Source organism: Ananas comosus, linkage group 22, assembly GCF_001540865.1.
Source record: "Ananas comosus cultivar F153 linkage group 22, ASM154086v1, whole genome shotgun sequence".
Taxonomy (NCBI): Eukaryota; Viridiplantae; Streptophyta; class Magnoliopsida; order Poales; family Bromeliaceae; genus Ananas; species Ananas comosus.
The window spans coordinates 7,560,984-7,582,277 of NC_033642.1; the positions used below are offsets into that span (position 1 = coordinate 7,560,984).

The following is a 21,294-nucleotide window of genomic DNA, read 5'->3' on the forward strand; positions in this document are numbered from 1 at the left end:
CCCCTCCGGATCTGCAGTTTCACTTACTAACTTCACTAATAATGTTCAAACAAACGACCCCAACATCAATCAAGCACTAAAGAAAATGCGCGAATTAATAGTTTGGGATTGAAGGGAAATAGAAGGAGTAACTGTAAAGTGGCCAAGAGGAAGCATAATCTTTGTAACATTAGTGGACTTGCATCCTTGATACATGACATAGAGGATAGTTGCTCCTACAGTAACTGCATTAACTTTCTCTCGAGAAAAATGCCCGAGTCGGGCGACTGTAATCTGTCTCGAGGTCGATGCTTTACTCCTTTGATGTTATGACTAGCAAACCGAGCGCGCCAATAAGCAAGTACTGCAACATATGCGTGTCGTTTGATTGCGTTAGAAAGTTATTAAAAAGTGACAGAAAAATAGAAGAGTAAAGATCAACTTACACAAGTTCAAGTTCAATACTTGTTTGAAAAATGTGAAATCGAAACTTCGAGACCTTAAAAACAAAATCTAAGCAGTCGGAAGCGATCGCTCGCTGAAACTACAAAACATTGGTTTCGATATTGCGTGATGCTTAGGACATGGATTTTCAAAACGTAAGATATTTCTATATATAGGCTTTTTAAATATTATAGATCACTTCCAACAAAAGCATATACAAAAACTATGTTCTGGCCTAAAAGACGTGGCCTAGGAAAGCTAAATAAGCAATATAAAGTAATGAGCTGGTTTGTTTCCTCGCCGGCCTTAAGTATCAACTCTTTATTTGGTTTATTGGGTGTGACTCACTTCAATTGCGTGCATAAAATTTTCTATTATGACTCCTACTAGATTGTAAAGCATCATTTCAAGATCTAGATTCGCATCAAAATTTCTATTGCGAACTCATGCTTGATATAAATTGGAAAGTCGAACTAGAACATACCTTAATGATTGGTTTCTCCGTCATAATAATGGTGACCCACCCAACATATGGCAAAAATCTGTTGAGGATAGAAAATGTAGAATTATTTGTAGGTTGTAGGAAAAAAAAGGCCCGAGAAAATAGAACTGGATGAATATCTTCAATTTTGAATGTACATACCCTACAGCCCGGCCCATTATGTGATGCCGCTGAAGCCAAAGCTGTCCATGAGCATAGAGAAGTCTATCATCGCCAAAATTGTTGTCACCTGAAATACAAGACATTTTTAAGATTCAATAATACCATGAATCCTAAAAGGTCAAATGATCAAACTATGCATTCGAAAAAGGAAGATTCATTGTTGACATCTACGTAAAATGGTGTGAACATAAAATATTCCGCATAGCAATGTATTTGCAATAATTGCATTTATATCATCAATTGCAGCATTTCCTACTTAAAGAAAATATCAAATACCCCACTTGTGGTTTATGGCATTTGCACATCACTACAGTGGTCTCATATGTTGGCACTCAACCACCGTCACTGTTTTATTACATTGTAAAGATCTCAATTAATGGTAGGTTAAAAATGACACATGGAGTTATGGTTGACTTATTGGGGGTTTTTTTTTTTGTGGGGGGTAGAGGGGATTAGTTGAAGTTTTCCCTCGTTATTATCCCCTGCGACAAGGGAGATGTCCTAAGATACTGCTGCAGTCAATAGCTTACGGAGGTCATTCTACAAGAATTTTGCATATGCTCCTAACCTAAAGCTATACTCATATTTCAAGAAAAGAATGAGCTTGGTATTGTAGTACCTTTAGTGAGAACATCAACCTCCCCTGTGTCCTGTCGCTCATGAACCTTGTAACAAAAGCAATTTAAAGGTTACATGCAATCCCATAAACGCCGGTGCATTCTAACTGAACTTAACAAATGGCATCCACTTGTTAACTATTTAACACAGGAAGTGATAACAGAAAGAACTTAATTGGAAGAGGATAAAGATAGAAAATAATTTGCGTACTACGTAACAATCATAAAAGCACATTGAAGCAGCACATTGCACCGCGATTGAATTGCAAGAACATCCTCATTTTCAAAAGGGGAAGAACAATGTAGGTAGGTGTTATGTAAACCACAAGGAGATTTGATGTAATTAGTCATGGTCCTGATTATGGTAACTGCTCACACAAGTATCTTAGATGAAATTGCAGCATATGTAAGTGCAAACTATGTAACCCTCACCTTCTCACATATGAAATGAAATAACATCTGAAGGCTGAACTTTTGAGTTCAATTTGGAATCTAATGTAAATCAAATAAATAGCATCTCAAAGTTTCTGACGTGCAAACAATCTTTTGTTCTAGAAAGAATTGAGTAGAAGGAGAAATGATAAGAGACCAATTCTAGTAGCTACACTGCTCTATATTTCACTATCTTATGGGCCTTTAAAATAACTAACTAAAAGAAAAAAAGCACTTTCCAATCTTCTTTGATCTACTCATATCGAAGTCAATATAACAAACAAAAACAGATGAAAATACGAAGTGGCCTTCTAGTTGTCAAATTGGTTTGAAATGAAACTGAAGAAATAAGTCAAGCTTATTTTTGTATAGAAACAGAATTGGGTAAAGGACATTAAGGGAGAGCATTTAATAAAGTTAAGAGAGAAGAACAAAGATCACTTACCTTAATTACACGGTGGACAATTGGAATTTCGCGACCCTACAAATAAGGATAAGCAAAAAATGCAAGTTAATACACAATAGAATAAGATCACATCAAAATTTAATTCTGTGAGTTCTCAACCATCTCAAAGTTGTCCAAGCCTCTAAGAATGCGTGTCATACACCCGCATTCTTTGCCATAATAAATTTGTTAACATATAATAATAGGAAATGAAATAATAATAGGAAATGAAACAAGCTTGTAGAGAAAGCAAGTTAACGAATCTTATTACAACAAAAACATAGTGGCCTTGAAGTAACATGGAAAAGGCACATCAAGCAATACCCTCTCAACATCCTCACTATTTTGTCATCAATTAGGAGATACAACAAAAATAAATCAGGTCCTCCAGACAAATATCTCATCATGAAGTCGCCATATAGGATATTCTCCTAGACAAAATGGCTGATACGCACTATAAGGACAAGTTATTTTTGTCTAATAAAGTTTATAAAGGAACTTTTGCACCCTTAATGCAATTAGTGAAATTCTCAATTGAAGTATACATTGTGAACAGATTTGCAATAATAGCCGCAACAATAAGGAGAAGAGTTAAAGTAATGGAAATACAAATAACATTAATATATAGACAAGTTCAAAATCCAAAGATCAAATTTAACTTAAAGGACCTCCACCACCACCACCAATAAAGCACTTTCCCCTTAAGGGCGTGTTTGATTCGCTTCTTTTTTATTCTGGAATCGAAATCGGAATGGATCAATCCGTTTGTGAGTGTTTGGTACGCGGGAGTCCCATTTCGATTTCGATTCCCGAGTGGAATAGGAATCTCCCAATCATCTCTTTTTCCAATCCGACCTAGGAGGCCGGATTGGAAGTTGAATCCGAACGGAATGGATATTTATTCAGATTAAATTTATTTTTTCAACTTTTTTAAATAAAATATGAGTTTTGAAATTAAATATATAATATTAAATTTTAATTTGAACTTGAATTAAAATTAAAATTTAATCAAGTATTTCGAATCTAACTTATGAATTTGAATTTAAATTAAATTTTAATTTATATAAAGTTTTATTTAAAACTTAAATTAAATTTATGGATTCAAATTAAAATTATAATTATAATTTTAAGTTTGAATTTGAATAAATCAAAATTTAGTTTTATATTTTGAATTATCCACTCAACTTCAAAGTTTAATTTTTTTAAAAAAATAGATTTAAAATTTTGACATTATTTCAAAATTTTGATGTAAATTTTTAATATTTAATTTTTAATTTGAATTTAAATTAATATATTATAAAGATAAAGTTGGTACATTAATTTGATTATATTTTTTATATCTACCTGAACCTAACACCGACAATGGGAATGACTTATTCTGATTCCGATTCAGGTAATGAACCAAACAGAATTAGTTAATGAGTTATTCCGATTCCGATTCCAACTTATTTTGATGCCGATTCTGATTTCGATTCCGACTTCGAATCAAACACACCCTAAATATCTAATTGCAATGCAATATTAAATATACAAGAACGCACAGAAACAAGATATTGAAGCCTAATTGAATTCACAACTCAAAGAAGTTGGCACAAAGAAGATGGGGTAAGAAAGTGATTTTAGAGATAAAGATATCTGTAACTTACATCAACGTTAAATACAACTATTTCGCCAGCACGAATAGGATCCTTGCTCATGTGCAGGAACAAAATATCACCCTGCAAAAATTAGCAGTTTTTAGTGATGTGAATAGCTATGTTTAATGCTAGCAGAAAATATAGTTTGTGCACTCGAAAATATTTTCACTCCAACTTACATGCACCAAAACATACATAAATCTCTCAATCAAATAATACTACCAGCACCTGCGACTAATAATGCAAATTGGCTGTAAAGATTTAGTCTTTCCTTTCCTTTCTAACAGGACATGATTGCCAATGAGAATACACGTGCATCAATAACAGTAAACTTCACTGAATAATAGTTTGATGAATTTAAAATCTCATTACAATGTGCTGTCACCACAAAAATCTCAAATTTGACAAAACCTGACAACCTACTTGATCCTATCATAATAATCCAGGTTCACCCAATAGAATACAAAAACTACTTGCGCACGTGTCGCCTAAAATAGTAGACTATAAGCATCTATCATAGAGCTTCATAACCGTTGGCTAGAGAGTATAATAGGCAAGACAACCTAGCTTTATGTGTGTCACAAGTTCAAAACTCGTTCGATACGTAAATGCTCACAACATGAGACAATAACAATTTACATGGGTAAATGGAGTTCTCGTCGCATTTTTTCCACCTTTCACAAAGCATTCCGATTTCAGATTATCAGAAGTTATAAGTTTAACAGAAATTCTATAAAGCAGCGATCTTGTACAGCTAAAAAGATTTAATACACCAAACCTCATGAACCACTTCCCACATCACCACCTGGTACTAAAATGCTAAAAAAACCTAAAATTTTTCATCTGGTGACATAATAGCACTGATCTTGTATGGATAAAAAACAGGACTCACCCTCTTAAACCCAGGCTCCATGCTTCCGGATAGAACAACCACAACCGGCGATTCGCTCCCCGTAACACACATCAAACCCTTCCATATGATCAGCGCGGAGGTAACAATCATTCCTGTCACAATTTTTTTATAGAAAAATCATCATTTACTGGTACAAAAAAGTAAGATATACCTGTAAATCCCTACATTATTTTGAGATAGGTCCTCCAATTTTTTTTAAAAAAAATTGTTATTTGAGCTACTCTCCTAAACTGAATCAAAATTTTGTTTCATTAGCGAAAAGAACGTTTGGCATAGCGAAATTTAACAAAATAGCAGCTGAATTTGACACAATCTCCAGTTCAAGCACTAAAAATAACTAAAAGAATAACAGTTGAAAAGGGATAAAAAAAATAAAAAAAAAACCCTCTTTCCATCGATTCCTTACCCTAATTCGGATCAATAAACCCATCAAAAATCACTCAAAAATAGCCAAAAAAAATCGCAAACAGGAGATATTAAAAGGAGGAGAAATAATAAAGGGATGATTCAGGAAACGAACCGAGGCTGATGATTTGGGTGAGCACGTGCCTGATCTGAAGCGAGCGTATTGACTCCACCATCTCCCCCAAATACCCCATTCTCTCTCTCTCTCTCGCTTCGATCTCTCTCCCTCTCTATTTCGTGACTCCTCTCTCTTTGCAACGAAGATCCAAATGACGGGAATTTTTTATAAACTAACCCTCTGGAAGTTTGAAATTTGTGAAAGAACCCTTCTAAAATTATATTATTTGTAAAGCTAACGCTCCTTTCGCCACATAGGTGCAGGGTCCGATTTTTTTTATGAAGGTGGTAAATTTTTTACCGCCTTCAGTAAGATAATTATCAAAGACGGTAAATCACCGTCTTTACTTATTTATTGTTTCTTCTCTATCTCATATATAACAATCACATAAAATTTATAATAAATCACATATAATCTTAATAACTTAGAAAATTCTAATAATCTATTTATACAATTCTAACATAAAAATTACAATAAATCACATATAATATTAACAACCTGGAAATTCTAATAATCTATATATATAATTCTAACAATTAATAAAATTTTCAATAATCTACGCTTACAAAAAAACCTCACTTTTTCCTTTTTTTTATCTAACAACCTCACTTTTTTTTTTCTATTTTTTTCTATTTTTCATATAATCTGCGTATAATCCTAACAACCTCACTTTTTCCTATTTTTCATATAATCCACGTACAGGAAAATGTGAGGTTGTTAGATGGAAGATAGAAAAAAGTGAGATTTTTAGGATTATATGTNATGAATTATTAGAATTTTTATTTAATTGTTAGGATTATATGGATAAATTATTAGAATTTTTAAGTTGTTAAAATTATATATAATTTGTTATAATTTTTATGTGATTGTTAAGATTGTATATGGAATACAGAAAAAAAAATATTAAATAAGCAAAAGACAGGGAACCATTCACCGTCTTTACTAATTATATTAGTAAAACGGTAAATTGTTCATCACCTTACTGAAGGCGAAAAATTTTTCCTAACGCCTACGTGGCGAAAGTAGGATTAGTTTTACAAATATAATTTTCGGAGGGTAATTCTACAAAATTTAAAATTCTAGAGGGTTAGTTTATAAAAAAAAAAAAAGTCTCAAATGACGTGTTTGGTGGAATTTGAGCCGCTTGATTAGACTTGGACGGTGTGGTTCGAAGCGTTCTAGCCGACTCGAGTCCCGGTTCAGCCACGCTCGAACCTGTTCGGTTCGCAGTCCAACCGTACTGTATGAACCAGTTTAAGGAAATTCTTGTTTTGAAAATTCTTGTTTTGGGACAGGGTGTGGACTGAAATTCTTGTTTAGTCCAACCGTATTCGTTTAATATCCCAGCATATTTGTTTGCTTCGGTTTAAACACTATACCAGATGTAAAAGATTAGAATGATTACTTAAGACAGATGCAAAACTTCATCGAAATAATTTCTATAATCGAATACCCGAGTTGTCAACTAAAGCTATCAAGGTTGGCTGTTTGTAGGGGTAACTATTCAATTTATGTGATTACATTTTATTTCATATAACAACAGTTAATGGATAGAGCTTAGCCAAGGATAATTCAATTACACACCATAAATTGTTATTTTCAGAAATAAAACTAGCAGTGAGAATATCTTCCCCACAATTCAATTCTAACTTCCAAAGCTGATAAATCTGCTGTACTTTGATATATAATAACACTATCCTCATTCCATTCTCAACCAAACACTGGCTCTGAGTTTACTTGGATTATAAAAACAAATCAGTTTCACCTGTGACATGGTGTCAGCAGTTGCTCACTTTTGCACACTGGTGTTTTGCCTATTGATCAAGCAAAATTCCTGGTGGTTCCAGTATCAGCATCAACGCAACTTTGAGGTGGCAAAAGCATAAATCAGTATGTGTGGTAGCTCTTGTTACTACAAAAGATTACACCACAAGAGTTCCTTCCAGATAAATCCAAAAGTCATTTACGCCAAACTCGGACTGTAAATAGCCAATATAATCTCCATTACGAGCAAACAAAATGGTATAGCTGGTAATACCCCCTGCTATAGATACATAAAGAACGAAATCCGCATTTTGACAGAAGAAAACTCAAAAGATAGTTTATCTGCTGTACATACAGATCAAAGCCAGATACAAGGAAACTCACGACTCGTTCACTCATTTAGAATATTGATGTGCGCATAGGTGCTACTATAAAGCTATGATCTCCTCTATAATAAATCAACAACAAAGAATGCCATGTGAAGCAACCAACCCTACAAATACTTGTGAGCAATGAATTCGACCCTTCGGATATTGCTAAGAACTTAATACTTATATATTAACCTGGCTTCTATTTAGCTATTAGCCTCTCCCACCTCGTCGAATCAGCAAACAATATCGATGGATCGACTATCCATTTAAGCCACGAACAATATCGATGGATCGACTATCCATTTAAGCCACCTTATGATGAATTATGGCTTCTACCGGGAAGAAAAATCAGAAGGAAAGAATGACTATTGCTGTGAAGGGGCATATTTGTAATTATACTCATGCTGTCCCCAGCCAAAGTCAGGTTCCTTCCGCTTCAATGACATCACTGAACTAGAAGGCTGTGACACGCTTCTCCCATGTTCGTCAACCAAACCATTATGCCTTTGTAGCAATGGCCTAGTCCCACTCTCAACTGGTGCTGTTCCATAATTCGCATGCAAACCGGGTCGAAATACTCCAAATTGATCTGATAAGGGTGCACCCATTAAGTTAATAGTGAAAGGGGGCCTTACGGATGGGGCATTGTTCGATCCTGGACCCACTATTTGTGGTACCACGGGGGTCCCTCTGGAATCAACCATGTAGGGGATGCTTCCTTGTACGTAGAATGCAGGAGGAATAGGAACCAGGTGTGGCGGCATGTGAGGATAAGGCGGCAGAGATCGCAAAGCATCTCGGCTCGCTGTATTTGGCCAGCTGGGCAGAAAAGATTTTTGGGTTTGGGTTGGGAGGTCATTCCTACCGACAGCCATTCTCGAACCCATGATTGTAATGACAGCAGTGTTACTGAGCTTATCTCGTTCCTGTGTTGCATGAGAACCGCTGTTATCGATGTTAAATAGATTCTCGTTCAAGTCAAAATCTCTAAAAACAGGTTGCCTTGAAGATGATGAAGATGCGGAAGAGAGACTCTGGTCACCATTTTGGTTAAGGTCCAAGTTAATCTTCTCTCTTCTCGAACCAATTTCTATAGAAGAATCTTCAACAGTCACGGCATCTTCACTTTCCACCACATTTAAGTCAATTCCAGAAAAGCTAACTTTCTGTTTTTCAGAAGCCCTTCGGGGAGAAGCCGGTCGAAAAGCACTTGTTGCAGCAGAGCCCTTCCAACCCGATCCACTGTCAAACTGGAGAGCGGCAAGCGGTATTACTGGAGCACCTTTTGAAGCAGCAACAAGAATAGGTGCAGAACTTACCATAGGGTCATTAGAAACAGGCTTCATCGAACAGTCAATTTCTCCAGTGCAATTATAATCCACATTAAGATCAAACCCACATCTGTCCCTCTCAGACTTAGAATCTGATACCTGAGTACAGGATGTCAAGTTCGAATCTTGGTCGTGTTTCACGCTATTGGAACTGGGGTTCTCTGTGATCCCTGAACCATCTTCTTTAAGAGATGATGAATTTCTGCCGTTATTTTCCTGTGTAGTTGGTTGACTTTGCTTGGAGTCTTCAACATCGGGCTCAGAAGCACTTCCTGTGTCTCCAGAATTGACCTCTGGAGAGCTACAAGAAGCTTCTCGGTAGTCGACTACATCCCGCTTGACTTCAATAGCAACTTGCACTGCAACTTCCAAAGCATCCATATCATCATCATATTCCGTAGCCCTGCTTGACTTCTTATCTATTGGCTCAGTTGTCATATTCATAGGCTCTACTTCTTTGGTCCTCATTAAATAGGTCTCACCATGAAAGTTTTCAATATCACTAGAAACTAAAGAAGTTTCCTTCTTCGGAAAAGACGTTGCAGGACTATCTCCTAAAACAGCATTCCCCCCAGTGGAATCTGAAGAAGTCTGCTCAGGAATTTGATTCGATAAAGAAAATTTTCCATTATTTGAGGCATTGCTTTTCTTATTGTTTGAACATCTTGAGACAGTTGGATCAGACTGAGCCTTTACAGAATCTGCGAGATCATGCTCACCATTCCTTGTACCTACAACCTCTTCAGCTGTTTGCCTATTCTCTGGAGAGCATTTTATACCATCATCCTTTGCACTACACCACTTATCATATAACAGCTTTGCCTTCTCCTTGATTTCGACATTCCCATGGGAAAGCAGTTCTTCAACAGAAGCTTTAATTCCAGAAGAAATCGACTGTTCGTTGTCAATTGGGAGCAGTTCAAGTAATGCTAAAAGCACTTTCATGAACTCCTCCGCGACCTCACCGCTAACATTATTACCATACTTCTGAGCTTCCTGAAGCCACTGACTGAGAAAACAGATCCCTTTTAACTGAACAAAATGCTTAAGACACTCTGTGTTCTTCGTGGATGCTAACGTATTTGCAACTGCCGACCACTGTCTTATTGAATCGCTCATGTTATTACCAGCACAATGTTTTAGCTTTTCGATAGCAGAGACCAGCTCTTCAATCCTCGAAACAGTAGAAACACCATCCTTCAACTCTGTGAGAGTAAAGAAATCTTCAAGTGTCATAGTGTCTTGCAATATATAGATCTTGGAGGATTTGAATTCAAGACTGTGAATTCATTTATTTCGTTAACAAGCGAATGATGATCTGTTTGCCAATGACCTACAGCAAATTGGTCAAACATAAGTAGTGGAAAAACTGTGAAACAAAAAGCAAATTGATGAAAAGGATACTTCAAGTGGCCAAAACTAGCTTACAAGTCTATAAGATAACCACAAATCCACTATTTATAGTCCCAGGCATATTCAAACAGTAATTGACTGGCAACTTTGCCACGCAAAAATTACAGCAAAACGTACCAAAAATTTAAGTAACATATGTTACACGCCTTTGAGTTTCATTTCCATATGGGAACTTGATGCTCATAAATATTTTTCTGAGGAAAACTGTTCATAAATATTTTAAAGTTTACTTGTACAGCCTGGAATTTAATCAGAACAATATAATAGCCATATAATAGTCATCAATACAAAAAAAATGCAAAAGTGAGTAGGCTCTATTTGGTACTCTCCATAATGAATCATCTTTTAGATGTTTAAATGCCAACAAATCTTTATACTTTTACAGTTAAAAGGATAGAACTACGTATAAAGAATAGTCAGCAAGTGGATGAATTAATGCGCAAGTCCATAGTTAGGAACAAAAATCAACTGCAAATAACACCAAGCCCGTGCTGCTTTCCTTCATCTGTTTTGCATGGGCATATTCCAAAATACCTCTACACATTATGTTCCAAGCACAATGTCAGAAAATTTTACAGGGAGCAATGCAGATTGATGATTCTAATGCATAAAGAAGATTCTCATTTAAGTTGGAAAGAAAGTAAGGCCGACAGAAACCATTACATTCTTGATTTCGAATGACTTACGGCAGTTGAGAATCAAGAAACACGGATAAAACAACAAAGCTTTAAGAACATATAGGAATATCCCACCATCTAGTAGGCATATCAGCCACAAGATTCTCTGACCTGTCTATGGCCACAAAAACTCAATACTTCTCAGATCCAGCTGTTGTACAAGATTCTCTGATGGATTAAATTTATCATCATCTTCTTCTCTCATTAATAGTATAACAGACAAGTTGAGACACTCAAGTATCCATTCCAGCAGGAAAGGACTTCACTAGGCCCACAAATTTTCACAACATTTTCTACTCTTTTTTGGTGCATTAAATTGTGAAAAGGGAGAGGAGAACTAAAAGTAGGCATGCTTAACGATATAAAAGGAAAGAAGATACACAAGATTCACGGAAGAAAGAACAACACCGAGTGTTGGCCAGCATGAGGATTTCCTAATTCTTTAAGAGCTCCATATTCTTGTCTTAAAAGGGTTGGTCCTAAGTAATCAGTAAAAGTAGTAAAAAAAGAGAGGATATTTCATTTATATTCTCAACCACCATTTTTGTCACACAATTTTTATGACAACACTGCCAAAAGTAATCAGTTTTTTCTGAGCTTATCGAGAGATTGAGCATAATCTTCAATACAAGAGGACTAAACAACACTCAGTGATTGTTGTTCTCCGCAAACTTTATCAGATAATTCAGCATTTTAAGCAGCCGTACACTACGTATTCAACAAACCTAGAATAATGATCCTCTTCATAAACTTCAACAAGTGAATTACATATATACTCTTACAAGAAAAGCAAGAGCAATTAATCAATTAGAGAAAGCAAAGGTACTCCAAAGCAACTAAAAACAAACTGATACAATCTTATCTCCCCCTACTTAGATTTAATTACCATTTGCAAAGAACAATTGAACTAAACTTTAGCACAAGAGAAGATCTAAATACCTAAGGTGTATGTGATCACAAACAATCCTCCCAAGCCCCAAACCAGATGCAAATTCCCAACTTGCACACCCAAATAACTTCAATTACGCCCTAAAAACACCAAAAATTTCTAAATATTCAAGCTTGAAGAAAGGTCGAGGCAAAATTTGGGGGAAAAAAGGGTCACAGTGGAACCTAATTCGCCACTGCTTCACCCATCATCGTGAGCGTAGAATCAAACAATAGCACCAAAATTTAGCCAAAAAAAGAACAAAATCGTAGAATTAAACCGAAGAATTTGGGGGCAGAAAAAAAAAAACAAACCGAAGGATCCGAGAACGAGGGTTACCTCCTCCGCCGCTTCTTCCGCCTCCGGATCCCTAGAAAATCTAGGGAAAGAGCTCCACCTTTGACCACCTCTTCTTATCCCTCTCCTCCCTCTCTCTCCCCCCTCTCTCGCTCTCTCTCTCTCTCTCTCTCTCTCTAACCCTCGCTTTCTCAAAGGGTTTGCTTTAGCAATGAACGCGACCTCTCCCCTTCACACGCTGTTTCCCTTTCTTCTTTTTTTTTGTTCTAATCTCTCTCCTCTGTATAATTTTTTTTTTTCTCACATTCCGTTATATTCATTAAAAATAAAAAAATAAAAAAGAGTAGTTACTTTATTCCCTGGGGAAAAGGGTCCCAACGAAGCATGAGTCTCATGCACCCGGTGTATACCTACAAACCATGCACCGCATGCTAAAAGCCTGATAAAACACTAATATGCAAGACTCAAAATCAAATTTTAATTTTAATTCATTAGATGCAATGCGTCACAGTGACACTAAATATTTACATATCAAAAAATTATAAATTTGAATTATGGAATCACTAGATGCCTTGATGATAGGTATTTAAAATATAATATTTTTGATTTAGATATTGTAGATTGTATCAGTTAAGAAATATATATTTTTGAGATGTCGAAAAGCTATTTCTACGAGTTGTTAATGTATTGATAAATATATTTGGTATCTTTTGATTGCGTATATAAACTAGCTAAAAATTTTTATATTATATATAACAAATATATCTATACAAACTCTTAAAAATAATATTCTCGAGCATATGTAGTAGTGCTCGGTCTATCCAATTATATTTTAATTTGGATAATAAAGCATATCGTGATACTATACTTGAGCTTAAAATTGTCCCCTAACGTTTGATCTTTTGACAAAGCGTCCCTAATGCAAATGACACTGGGCTTGGTGGTTGGTACTCGAGATCCCAAGTTCGAAACTTAGTTGCTTCATATTTTTAGTTAAGTTTAATTCTAAAAAAAATAAATAAAGTATATAGCATTCTACCTTTTCTTTCAAAAAAAAATATTTGATCTTTTGATCTATAATATCTGAAGTATCATCATATTTTAAGTAGACTCTCTATCATTGAAAAAGTAAAAAAAATATTATTTTTATTCTTTTTCAATTAATGACCATATGAGAATCACAAAATATAAAGAAGTTCCTAACACTTAGGACAACAACAATAATAATGAAAGACAAATTTATGAACCCCACCTCCAACAATGGCGGTGATGACAGATATAAACAAAAGCTAAGCTTTTTTTGTTTTGCTCTGCTGCAGCAATACGATTTTGAAAAAAAAGAGCTCAATAATCTCTCTACTTTATATAGTATTCATGTTAGTCATCTCAATTGAAATTTGTAATCCTTAATTTTATTAACGAAGGGACTTGGTTAAGATAAATTGATAAAAAAAAAAAGTTATGTAAATTAAAAGAATAAGGAGATATATAGTTCATAATTGAAATAGAAATAAAATATAAAATTGGATTGCATTGAAATAAAAATAAAAAATAAAATAACAAATTATATAAAAAATTTGATTCATTATTAAAATAAAAATCGGACGGGATATTTCAGTTGATTTATGAAGGTATTTGTGAGAGTAATATATTTAGACGAGCCAATCTAAGACTTACAGCCGAATTGAGCCATAAATGATCTGCAAATCGAAATTCGATTTCTATAAAACGAACAATAACTATCAGAAATCAGTGAATCTCATGAACCAACCAAGCGGTAAAAGTTGATGGAGTACGATACACCGGGCGCATCCAAGTATCCTTCCGGCTTTTACCGGCCCCTGGGCCCAACAAAGGGCACGTGACGTGCTACGTGGCGCGTTGTGATCGGCCCGGGTGTGAGGGGATCGAGGAAGGGTTCGGACGCGGACGGGGACGGCGGTCTGGTCCCGGCCAAGTGGGTCGCAGTCAGACTCAACCCCCCCTCCCGACGCCTTTCACTTCGTTCAGTCCCGCAGAAAGCGACCCCGGCTGTCTGCTCCGCAACAGCAAACAGCAACTTCGGCGATGGGCAGACTGCCGCGCCGCGTACTTTTCTCGGAAAGAAGTTACGCTGAATCAATTAATTAAAAAAGAAAAGGTGAAATCCTATAAAGCTGACCTGCACTTTCTACTCTTTGAAAATATCTATCTTACTTCCATTGGCCGTCCAAGACGCTAAAGAATTTGATGGTTAATATTTGAAATTTTAAAGCTTAAATTTTAATTTATTTATATTTTTAGCTGAATTTATTTATTTTTTAAAAAAAACTAAACCGGCAGCATGCTGCCTCTCTCTCTCTCTCTCTCTCAAATGAAAAAAAAAAATATAGAAAAACTTTAAAAACCTTCATTGTGATTTTATATTTTTTTATTTTAGTACTCTGTGGTTTAAAGTGTATCAAGTTAGTACCATATGGTTTCACACTTTTTCACTTTAGTACCATATGGTTTAAAGTGTATCAAGTTAGTACTCTGTGGTTTTATTTTTGTATCAAGTTAGTATCCTGTGGTTTTATTTTTCTCTTAATGAAATATTAAACCACAGAGTACTAATGTGAGAAAGTGCGAAACCACATGGTACTAACTTGATACACTTTAAATCATAGGGTACTAAAGTGAGAAAGTGCGAAACCACAGGGTACTAACTTGATACACTTTAAACCACAGGGTACTAAAGTGAAAAAAGTGAACACACATGAGGGGTATTTGAAGTTTTCCCAAAAAATATCTATCTTACTTTCGGGGTAAATTGCACCTTTGATTCTCAAACTATTCTTTGCGCCTTAAATTTTAACTTTTTATAATTTCCGACTCAAATTTTTAATACTATTATAAGTAAAATTTTACAAGCTAATTTTGTTGATTAATTATTGACACATCGCTGAATAAAAATGATGTGATATTTTTTTGTTGTTGGTCTATCATCAATCACAACACTACTTTATCCGCTTTGTTTATTTAATTAAAAAAAAAACTTAGCTGAAAATATAAATTAATTAGAATTTAAATTTGAGATCTCATGTACCAACCATCAAGTCCCCTGCTACTTGCGCTAGAGACGGTCGATAATTATAATACTATTATATCACTTTTATATTAGCGATATATCAATTAAAGTTTCGTCAATTAAATTAGGTTAGAGAACTCCATTGCAATAATTTTGAAAGTTCGAGCGAAATTAAAGTTTGACGATCAAACTGTCGTGCTCCTCATAGTTTGTGGACCAAACTTGCAGTTTAAGCTTACTTTCAAATATTTTAAATTTACTATTGATCATACCTAGGTGTGATGGTTGGTATTTGAGAAAATTTCAAGTTCGAAGTCTAATTATTTCATATTAATTTCTAGCTCAGTTTTAACAAATAAATATTAAAACCAAGCAAAATGAAATGTATTAGATAGTAAAATTAAAAGTTTTAAAATTAGGTAGTTTATTTTCAATGATATAAAGTTTATGTTAGTGGCATACATTCCTACCTTATGAAAAGGTGAAAATATGCATGTGAAGAACACATCAACTATAAGCTATTCTGAAAGAGCCCTCATTATTTTTTTTCTTAAATTTGTGACCCTCTTAACTTTTAGTTGTTTTATTTTAGTTTTATAATAATTTGAGCCAAAAATTTTATTAAAAATATAAAGAATCTCTTAAGTTTCTAAATTTAATTCAATTACTTTTTTTTTATCTATATATTATGTCTATCTTTGCTCCTTTCACTTAATTAATTATAACCCTAATTATAATTATATACTTCTTCTTGTGTAGTGATATAGAAATTATTAGTAAATGCTGAATACCTCTACTAAAAGAGCAATATTACCTCCCACTCATCCAAAAAAAATTATTCTCATCAAATTCTTATAAAACATTGAATCGCTGAAAGAAAAAAGGTTTATTTTTTGTATTTTTGATTTGTAGAGAAAAAATTTTCGACAATATTTTTTGATTGAAAGGAAATTTTTTACATTTATTTAATTTGATGGAAAAAAATAAATAAAAATATATTTTATGCAGTTTGAATTTTTGCTTTCTGCCAAAAATCGATGAAAACGAAAATACTTTATTTTTCTTAAATCTGTAAAAATATTTTTTTATAACTTAATAAATATAAAAAAATAATTTTTTAAATAAAAAAGATTATTTTTGATAAAATTCACATGGTGAATTAAACACATACTAAGTTGGTCAAATAAGAATCACGTGAACTCCCCATTATTAATTGCAGAAAAGTTCCACGTTGGCATGAACGGATGAACATCCACACTGTCCTCTTTGTTCAAGCCGTACGACGTAGCATATATTACATATATAGAGTTGAGCTGGAATGCCGGTAGCAAACGGGCTCCGTTGCCACCCATTTGTTTTCAATGATGGAGCTTTCAAATCGACGATCGGCACCGTTGAACATAATCTATATCACTTGAAGTATTTAGAAATTAAATTTCAAATCTTTTCGACATCATTTACCTAATGATCAAAGTGTTTCAAAATTAGTAATTTTAATGGTTGATATGAAGGGTTTTCTTGTTTAACGGTGTAAAGATATCCAAATCAATTGAATTTTGGTTAGAAAATTTTTTAAACTATTTAGAACAAGATCTATACTCTTGATCTTGACTACAAGACTCCTATTATTATTTTTTAAAGAATATTCATTTTCAGCCGTTCATTTTTACGCCTACTCGATGGACAAGAAAATAATATCGAAAAAGTATGAAATTTGATTTCTAGATACTTCAAGTGGTATAGATCATGTTCAATGGTGCCGATCGTCAATTTGGAGGCCTCAACATCATCGAACAAATGGGTGCAACGGAAGCTCGTTTATACATAGATAGTATTCCTAACTCAACTAATATATATAATATATATACTATATTAATATATATATATATATAGTATATTAGTATATAGTATATATATATAATATATATATAAATAGATTATATATATATATAGTCCGGCTACTATACTCTTATGAATACGATCGTTTTCGTACTAATAAGTTATTTTCGATGGTAGAGTTTCTGAATCGACGATTCATACCGTTAAATATTATCTAGAGCATTTAAAAATTTTCAGAAATCAAATTTTATAATTTTTCGATATTATTTACCTTACGATTAAACGGTCACAAAATTGACAATTTTTAATGGCCGGTATGGATCACCAAATTGATAAAAATGAAACCACAGGGCGCCAAATTGATACACTTTAAACCACAGGACACTCAAGTAAGAAGTACGAAACCACAGGGGGTTTTTGAAGTTTTTCCAAAATTTTTTATAATTTAGCTTTTTGTAATTAAATAGTAAACTTTAATTAGTTTTAACTATTTCTAGATGTAAAATAATAAGGCAGTGTTTGATTAGGGGATAGGAATAGGGATAGACCTTTATACCCCCTTTATATCCAAACGCTAAATTTTTATTCGAGAACAGTAGTTCTCGGTTACCTATAATAACCGATTATAATTATCCCCACCAACACCTCCATTTTCTATATAAAATTACTTAATATTTTTCTTATTTCATATTATTTATCCGAACGCTATTTTTCTTATCCTCGGAAACAACCAAATTTTCATCCAAATACTATTTTTTTTATCCTCATTCTTGTCCCTATCCCTGTAATAGCTAGTTTTGCTTATATCCGGACCAAACGGTACCTAAAGCATTAATTACTGACTACGTTGAAACACTGCCTCCTCGGTTGAGTGAAACGCTAACTAAAAGACGATCTCAAAATGAATGTGAATGTGAAAGTCACGAGCTCTCATTTTTATTGAGGCTTGCAATCCTGTCTGACTGTCCGCAGAAAAAATGTTGCGCGAGCTTCGACTTTCGTACTCGACATTGTCCCGTTAAATGTCAGACAGACCATCCGTTAATTTCCACCTCCTCCAGAATTAAAGAACTCTTTTTTTTTTTTTGAGAAAAGGGTAGCAAGCTACCTGCTTCATTCATTAAGTGTAATGAATTTAGCGTACAAAATGAAGACAGCTAAGGCCTCCTAGAGAGCCGGGCAAAAACAGGAGACAACCAACAAAACGAGAAAGTAAAAACAAGTAACAGAAGTATCCGTACCAAAATGAAAAAGTAAATGAAGGAACGAACACAAACACCAACAAAAGTTGGATACGGGGGGCACGGTCAATAGCTAATGGACGTCGGTCCAACTTTTGATCAATTCTTATTCACTTATTATTATTATTAGGGTTAAGTTCATACATGTTTCGGTAAATATAGTGAGTAATAAATAATTTTTTATAAAATTCAACTTTCATGTGCTGTTTCTATAAAAATTCTAATGTTTTCAAATATATCTCTATGGTTTGTTACCGTTAGAGAATTGTTAAAGAACCGTTTATATTTTCAATTTTGGCATCACAAATATATCCCTTCAAAAGCCATATTAGTGTAATATAAAAGGGTACAAATGTCAAAAACTAACTAGAGTTAAGTATTTAACTTATGGTTAACTAATTTTTTCTAACGGATTCTAACAGCAGAGGTATATTTGAAAATATCAGGATTTTTACAGAAACAATATATGAAAATTAAACTTTATATAAGAAATATATTTATTATTCACTATATTTACAGGAACATGTATGAAATTAACCCATATTATTATTTTAGACAAAATTAAGGTCAAACTCATTTAAACGACACCTTTTTAAAGATTTTAATATTCTCAAGATGGGCCTTCAAATAAAGAGAAAGTGTTACGACTAGGAGAGAAAGTGTTATGACCAGCACACAAATAGAAAAGATAAACGACTTGCGTTCGCAAAGTAGATAAATCATAGAAAAATAGTAATATAAAATGAACATAAAGATTCACATGAAAAATCTTTTGCAGAAATAAATCACGGACGAGGAAGGAGAAAGCTTCACTATACAGAAAAGAGAAATATAATGTTGCTAAGTACAATCAATTTATGTATCGCCTCTAGGACAAAACTAAGATAGAAACCTTCTAACGGGTTTCGCATTCTATCGGTCCTAGTCCTCTGCTATCCATTATAGAGATCTATTTTTTTTCTTTATAATTTTTTTATATTAATTTTGTCGCATCGCAAAACTGTCGACGAGCCAAAATCTCAAAACTGAAGTCGATTACTAAATTTTGAAGCACATCCAATGGTAGTTATTAGAATAGGTTTTAGCTTTGGTGGTTGGTGGCCTAAGAATGCCTGGCATTTAATTAACAAATAAAAGGAAATTAACTAACACTTGGTTTACACCTTTCTCTTGAAATAATGAGTGGTCAACCATCATAAAAGGACATGAGTAGTTTTAATTACCTAGAAAAGCATTAGAACCTTTTTAGAAGGAGCATCCAACATCTCTATCAAAGGTCCATCATTCATTAAAGGTTGATTTAGTTGCTTGTATTTTAATGTCAAACATGTAAAAATGACATTTTGAACTTTTAGCTCTTTTATAGATAAAAATGTACAGTTATATATCATTTTATTTTTGAATCAGGTGTCCAATATTTAAAAATTTTGATTTTGCTTGTCAATCATTCAACTTATTTGATTTGAGTCAATCAACGGTATTTTAACTTTAAAATATTAAGTAACTAATTTACTTTAAAAAATTTATAATTGGGAGAATTATATAAATTATGCTAACTAAATCTATAAAAATAAATGATGCATTTGATTTTTAAACTCAAAGTGTCGTTGACTGATTCAAAAGTTAAATAAACTGAAAGATTGGACGATAAAATCAAATTTTTGAAAGATTGGATAGCAAAATCGAAATAGTATATTGATCAGATAGGTTCTGTACATTTTCACCACTTTTACAAGTAGACGTCGGAATTTTTATTTTAATAATTAAAGCTCCTAAAGCTTCATCAAATATCTCAATAGGCCTCTCTACTCAATTGAAATTATTTATTACGCAGTTATTAATTGAAGGTAAGTGGATATTATCCAACAATCCTCAAGTTAATTATTTGTAAAACATGTGATCAAAAGGCTGGGTAATTAACAACTTCGACTAAAGAGAGGGTCTATTGAACTATTTGATAAAGTTAAGAGAGTCTAATCGTCAAAATTTATAAATCAGACGGGTGCTTATAGAACAGCAAAAAGACTAGTTAGGTTAAGCTAATATTGTTTATCACAATGCACAGACTGATCATACCGAGTGCAGTCGGCTAAAGACTTAAAAATTATTGATATTTGAGATTTCAAGTTAAAAACCTAACTATTTTACATTTCTAACTGGATTTATTTTTAAAAAATAAATGAAACAGATAACTTACTCTCTTTCTCTCAAAAAATTATATACGTGCACAGAGCTGCAAAAAACATTGCTTTCATATCTTGTTTTTGGTTTTTGATCAATGATATAACTGCAGGATTTATATTTAAAGAAGGAAAAACAAAAAAGAAAAAGAATTGAAACCATCTCAAAATAATCTGAACCAGCTTTAGTTAAACTTGGGCCGATTTTCATATCAAACGAGTCTGGTTCGGAGTTAGAACGAGAAAAAAGAGGAGAAAAAAAAGCCAATTTATCTCAGTTCAGTTTCAATTTTCTTTTGAAATACTTATTTTTTCTACGTGAAAGAACCGCTTTGGATGTTTTTCTATAAAAAGATTGAGTAAATTGCACTATGTGGAACCTAAACTTTTAATAAGGTTTTTAATACTGTTTCATTTTAATTGTTAACTTGAAATAGAAATAAGATAATTGATTGCATTTAATTCATATGTACATTCGTAAATCATGAACTTAATTGTTTCTTCATTCATATTCCCAATTTAGAGGTTTAATTATTTTTAAAAAAAGATT

At 33.5% G+C, this 21,294-nt stretch overlaps 2 protein-coding genes across 4 annotated transcripts; both read right to left on the reverse strand.

Moving 5' to 3' along the window:
* Positions 9 to 5,804, reverse strand: LOC109726986 (signal peptidase complex catalytic subunit SEC11A-like). The gene is made up of 8 exons (XM_020256827.1): positions 5,652 to 5,804; positions 5,111 to 5,223; positions 4,228 to 4,299; positions 2,582 to 2,617; positions 1,707 to 1,752; positions 1,067 to 1,154; positions 908 to 965; positions 9 to 343 (listed from the first exon to the last, which is right to left on the reverse strand). Exons 1-8 carry the CDS (start codon positions 5,728 to 5,730, stop codon positions 293 to 295), a joined length of 543 nt encoding a protein of 180 aa, XP_020112416.1. The 5' UTR covers positions 5,731 to 5,804; the 3' UTR covers positions 9 to 292.
* LOC109727255 lies at positions 7,365 to 12,703 on the reverse strand. Of its 3 annotated transcripts, XM_020257294.1 has the most exons (3): positions 12,478 to 12,703; positions 12,150 to 12,239; positions 7,365 to 10,453 (listed from the first exon to the last, which is right to left on the reverse strand). In XM_020257294.1, the coding sequence occupies exon 3, from the start codon at positions 10,354 to 10,356 to the stop codon at positions 8,155 to 8,157; it is 2,202 nt and encodes a 733-aa protein (XP_020112883.1). In that variant the 5' UTR covers positions 10,357 to 10,453; positions 12,150 to 12,239; positions 12,478 to 12,703; the 3' UTR covers positions 7,365 to 8,154. The 3 variants fall into 3 exon arrangements, with proteins under 3 accessions (XP_020112883.1, XP_020112882.1, XP_020112884.1); XM_020257293.1 differs by lacking the exon at positions 12,150 to 12,239; XM_020257295.1 differs by lacking the exon at positions 12,150 to 12,239 and having other exon boundaries at positions 12,453 to 12,703.

What these genes read in the sequence shown, in the direction of transcription:
- LOC109726986 (XM_020256827.1), bottom strand. Translation starts at nt 5,730, where the DNA reads ATGGGGTATTTGGGGGAGATGGTGGAGTCAATACGCTCGCTTCAGATC. An exon ending in CACCCAAATCATCAGCCTCG is followed by an intron (nt 5,224 to 5,651) that starts GTTCGTTTCCTG and finishes AAATTGTGACAG; the next exon opens with GAATGATTGTTACCTCCGCG. An exon ending in CGGAGAAACCAATCATTAAG is followed by an intron (nt 344 to 907) that starts GTATGTTCTAGT and finishes CATATGTTGCAG; the next exon opens with TACTTGCTTATTGGCGCGCT.
- LOC109727255 (XM_020257293.1), bottom strand. Translation starts at nt 10,356, where the DNA reads ATGACACTTGAAGATTTCTTTACTCTCACAGAGTTGAAGGATGGTGTT.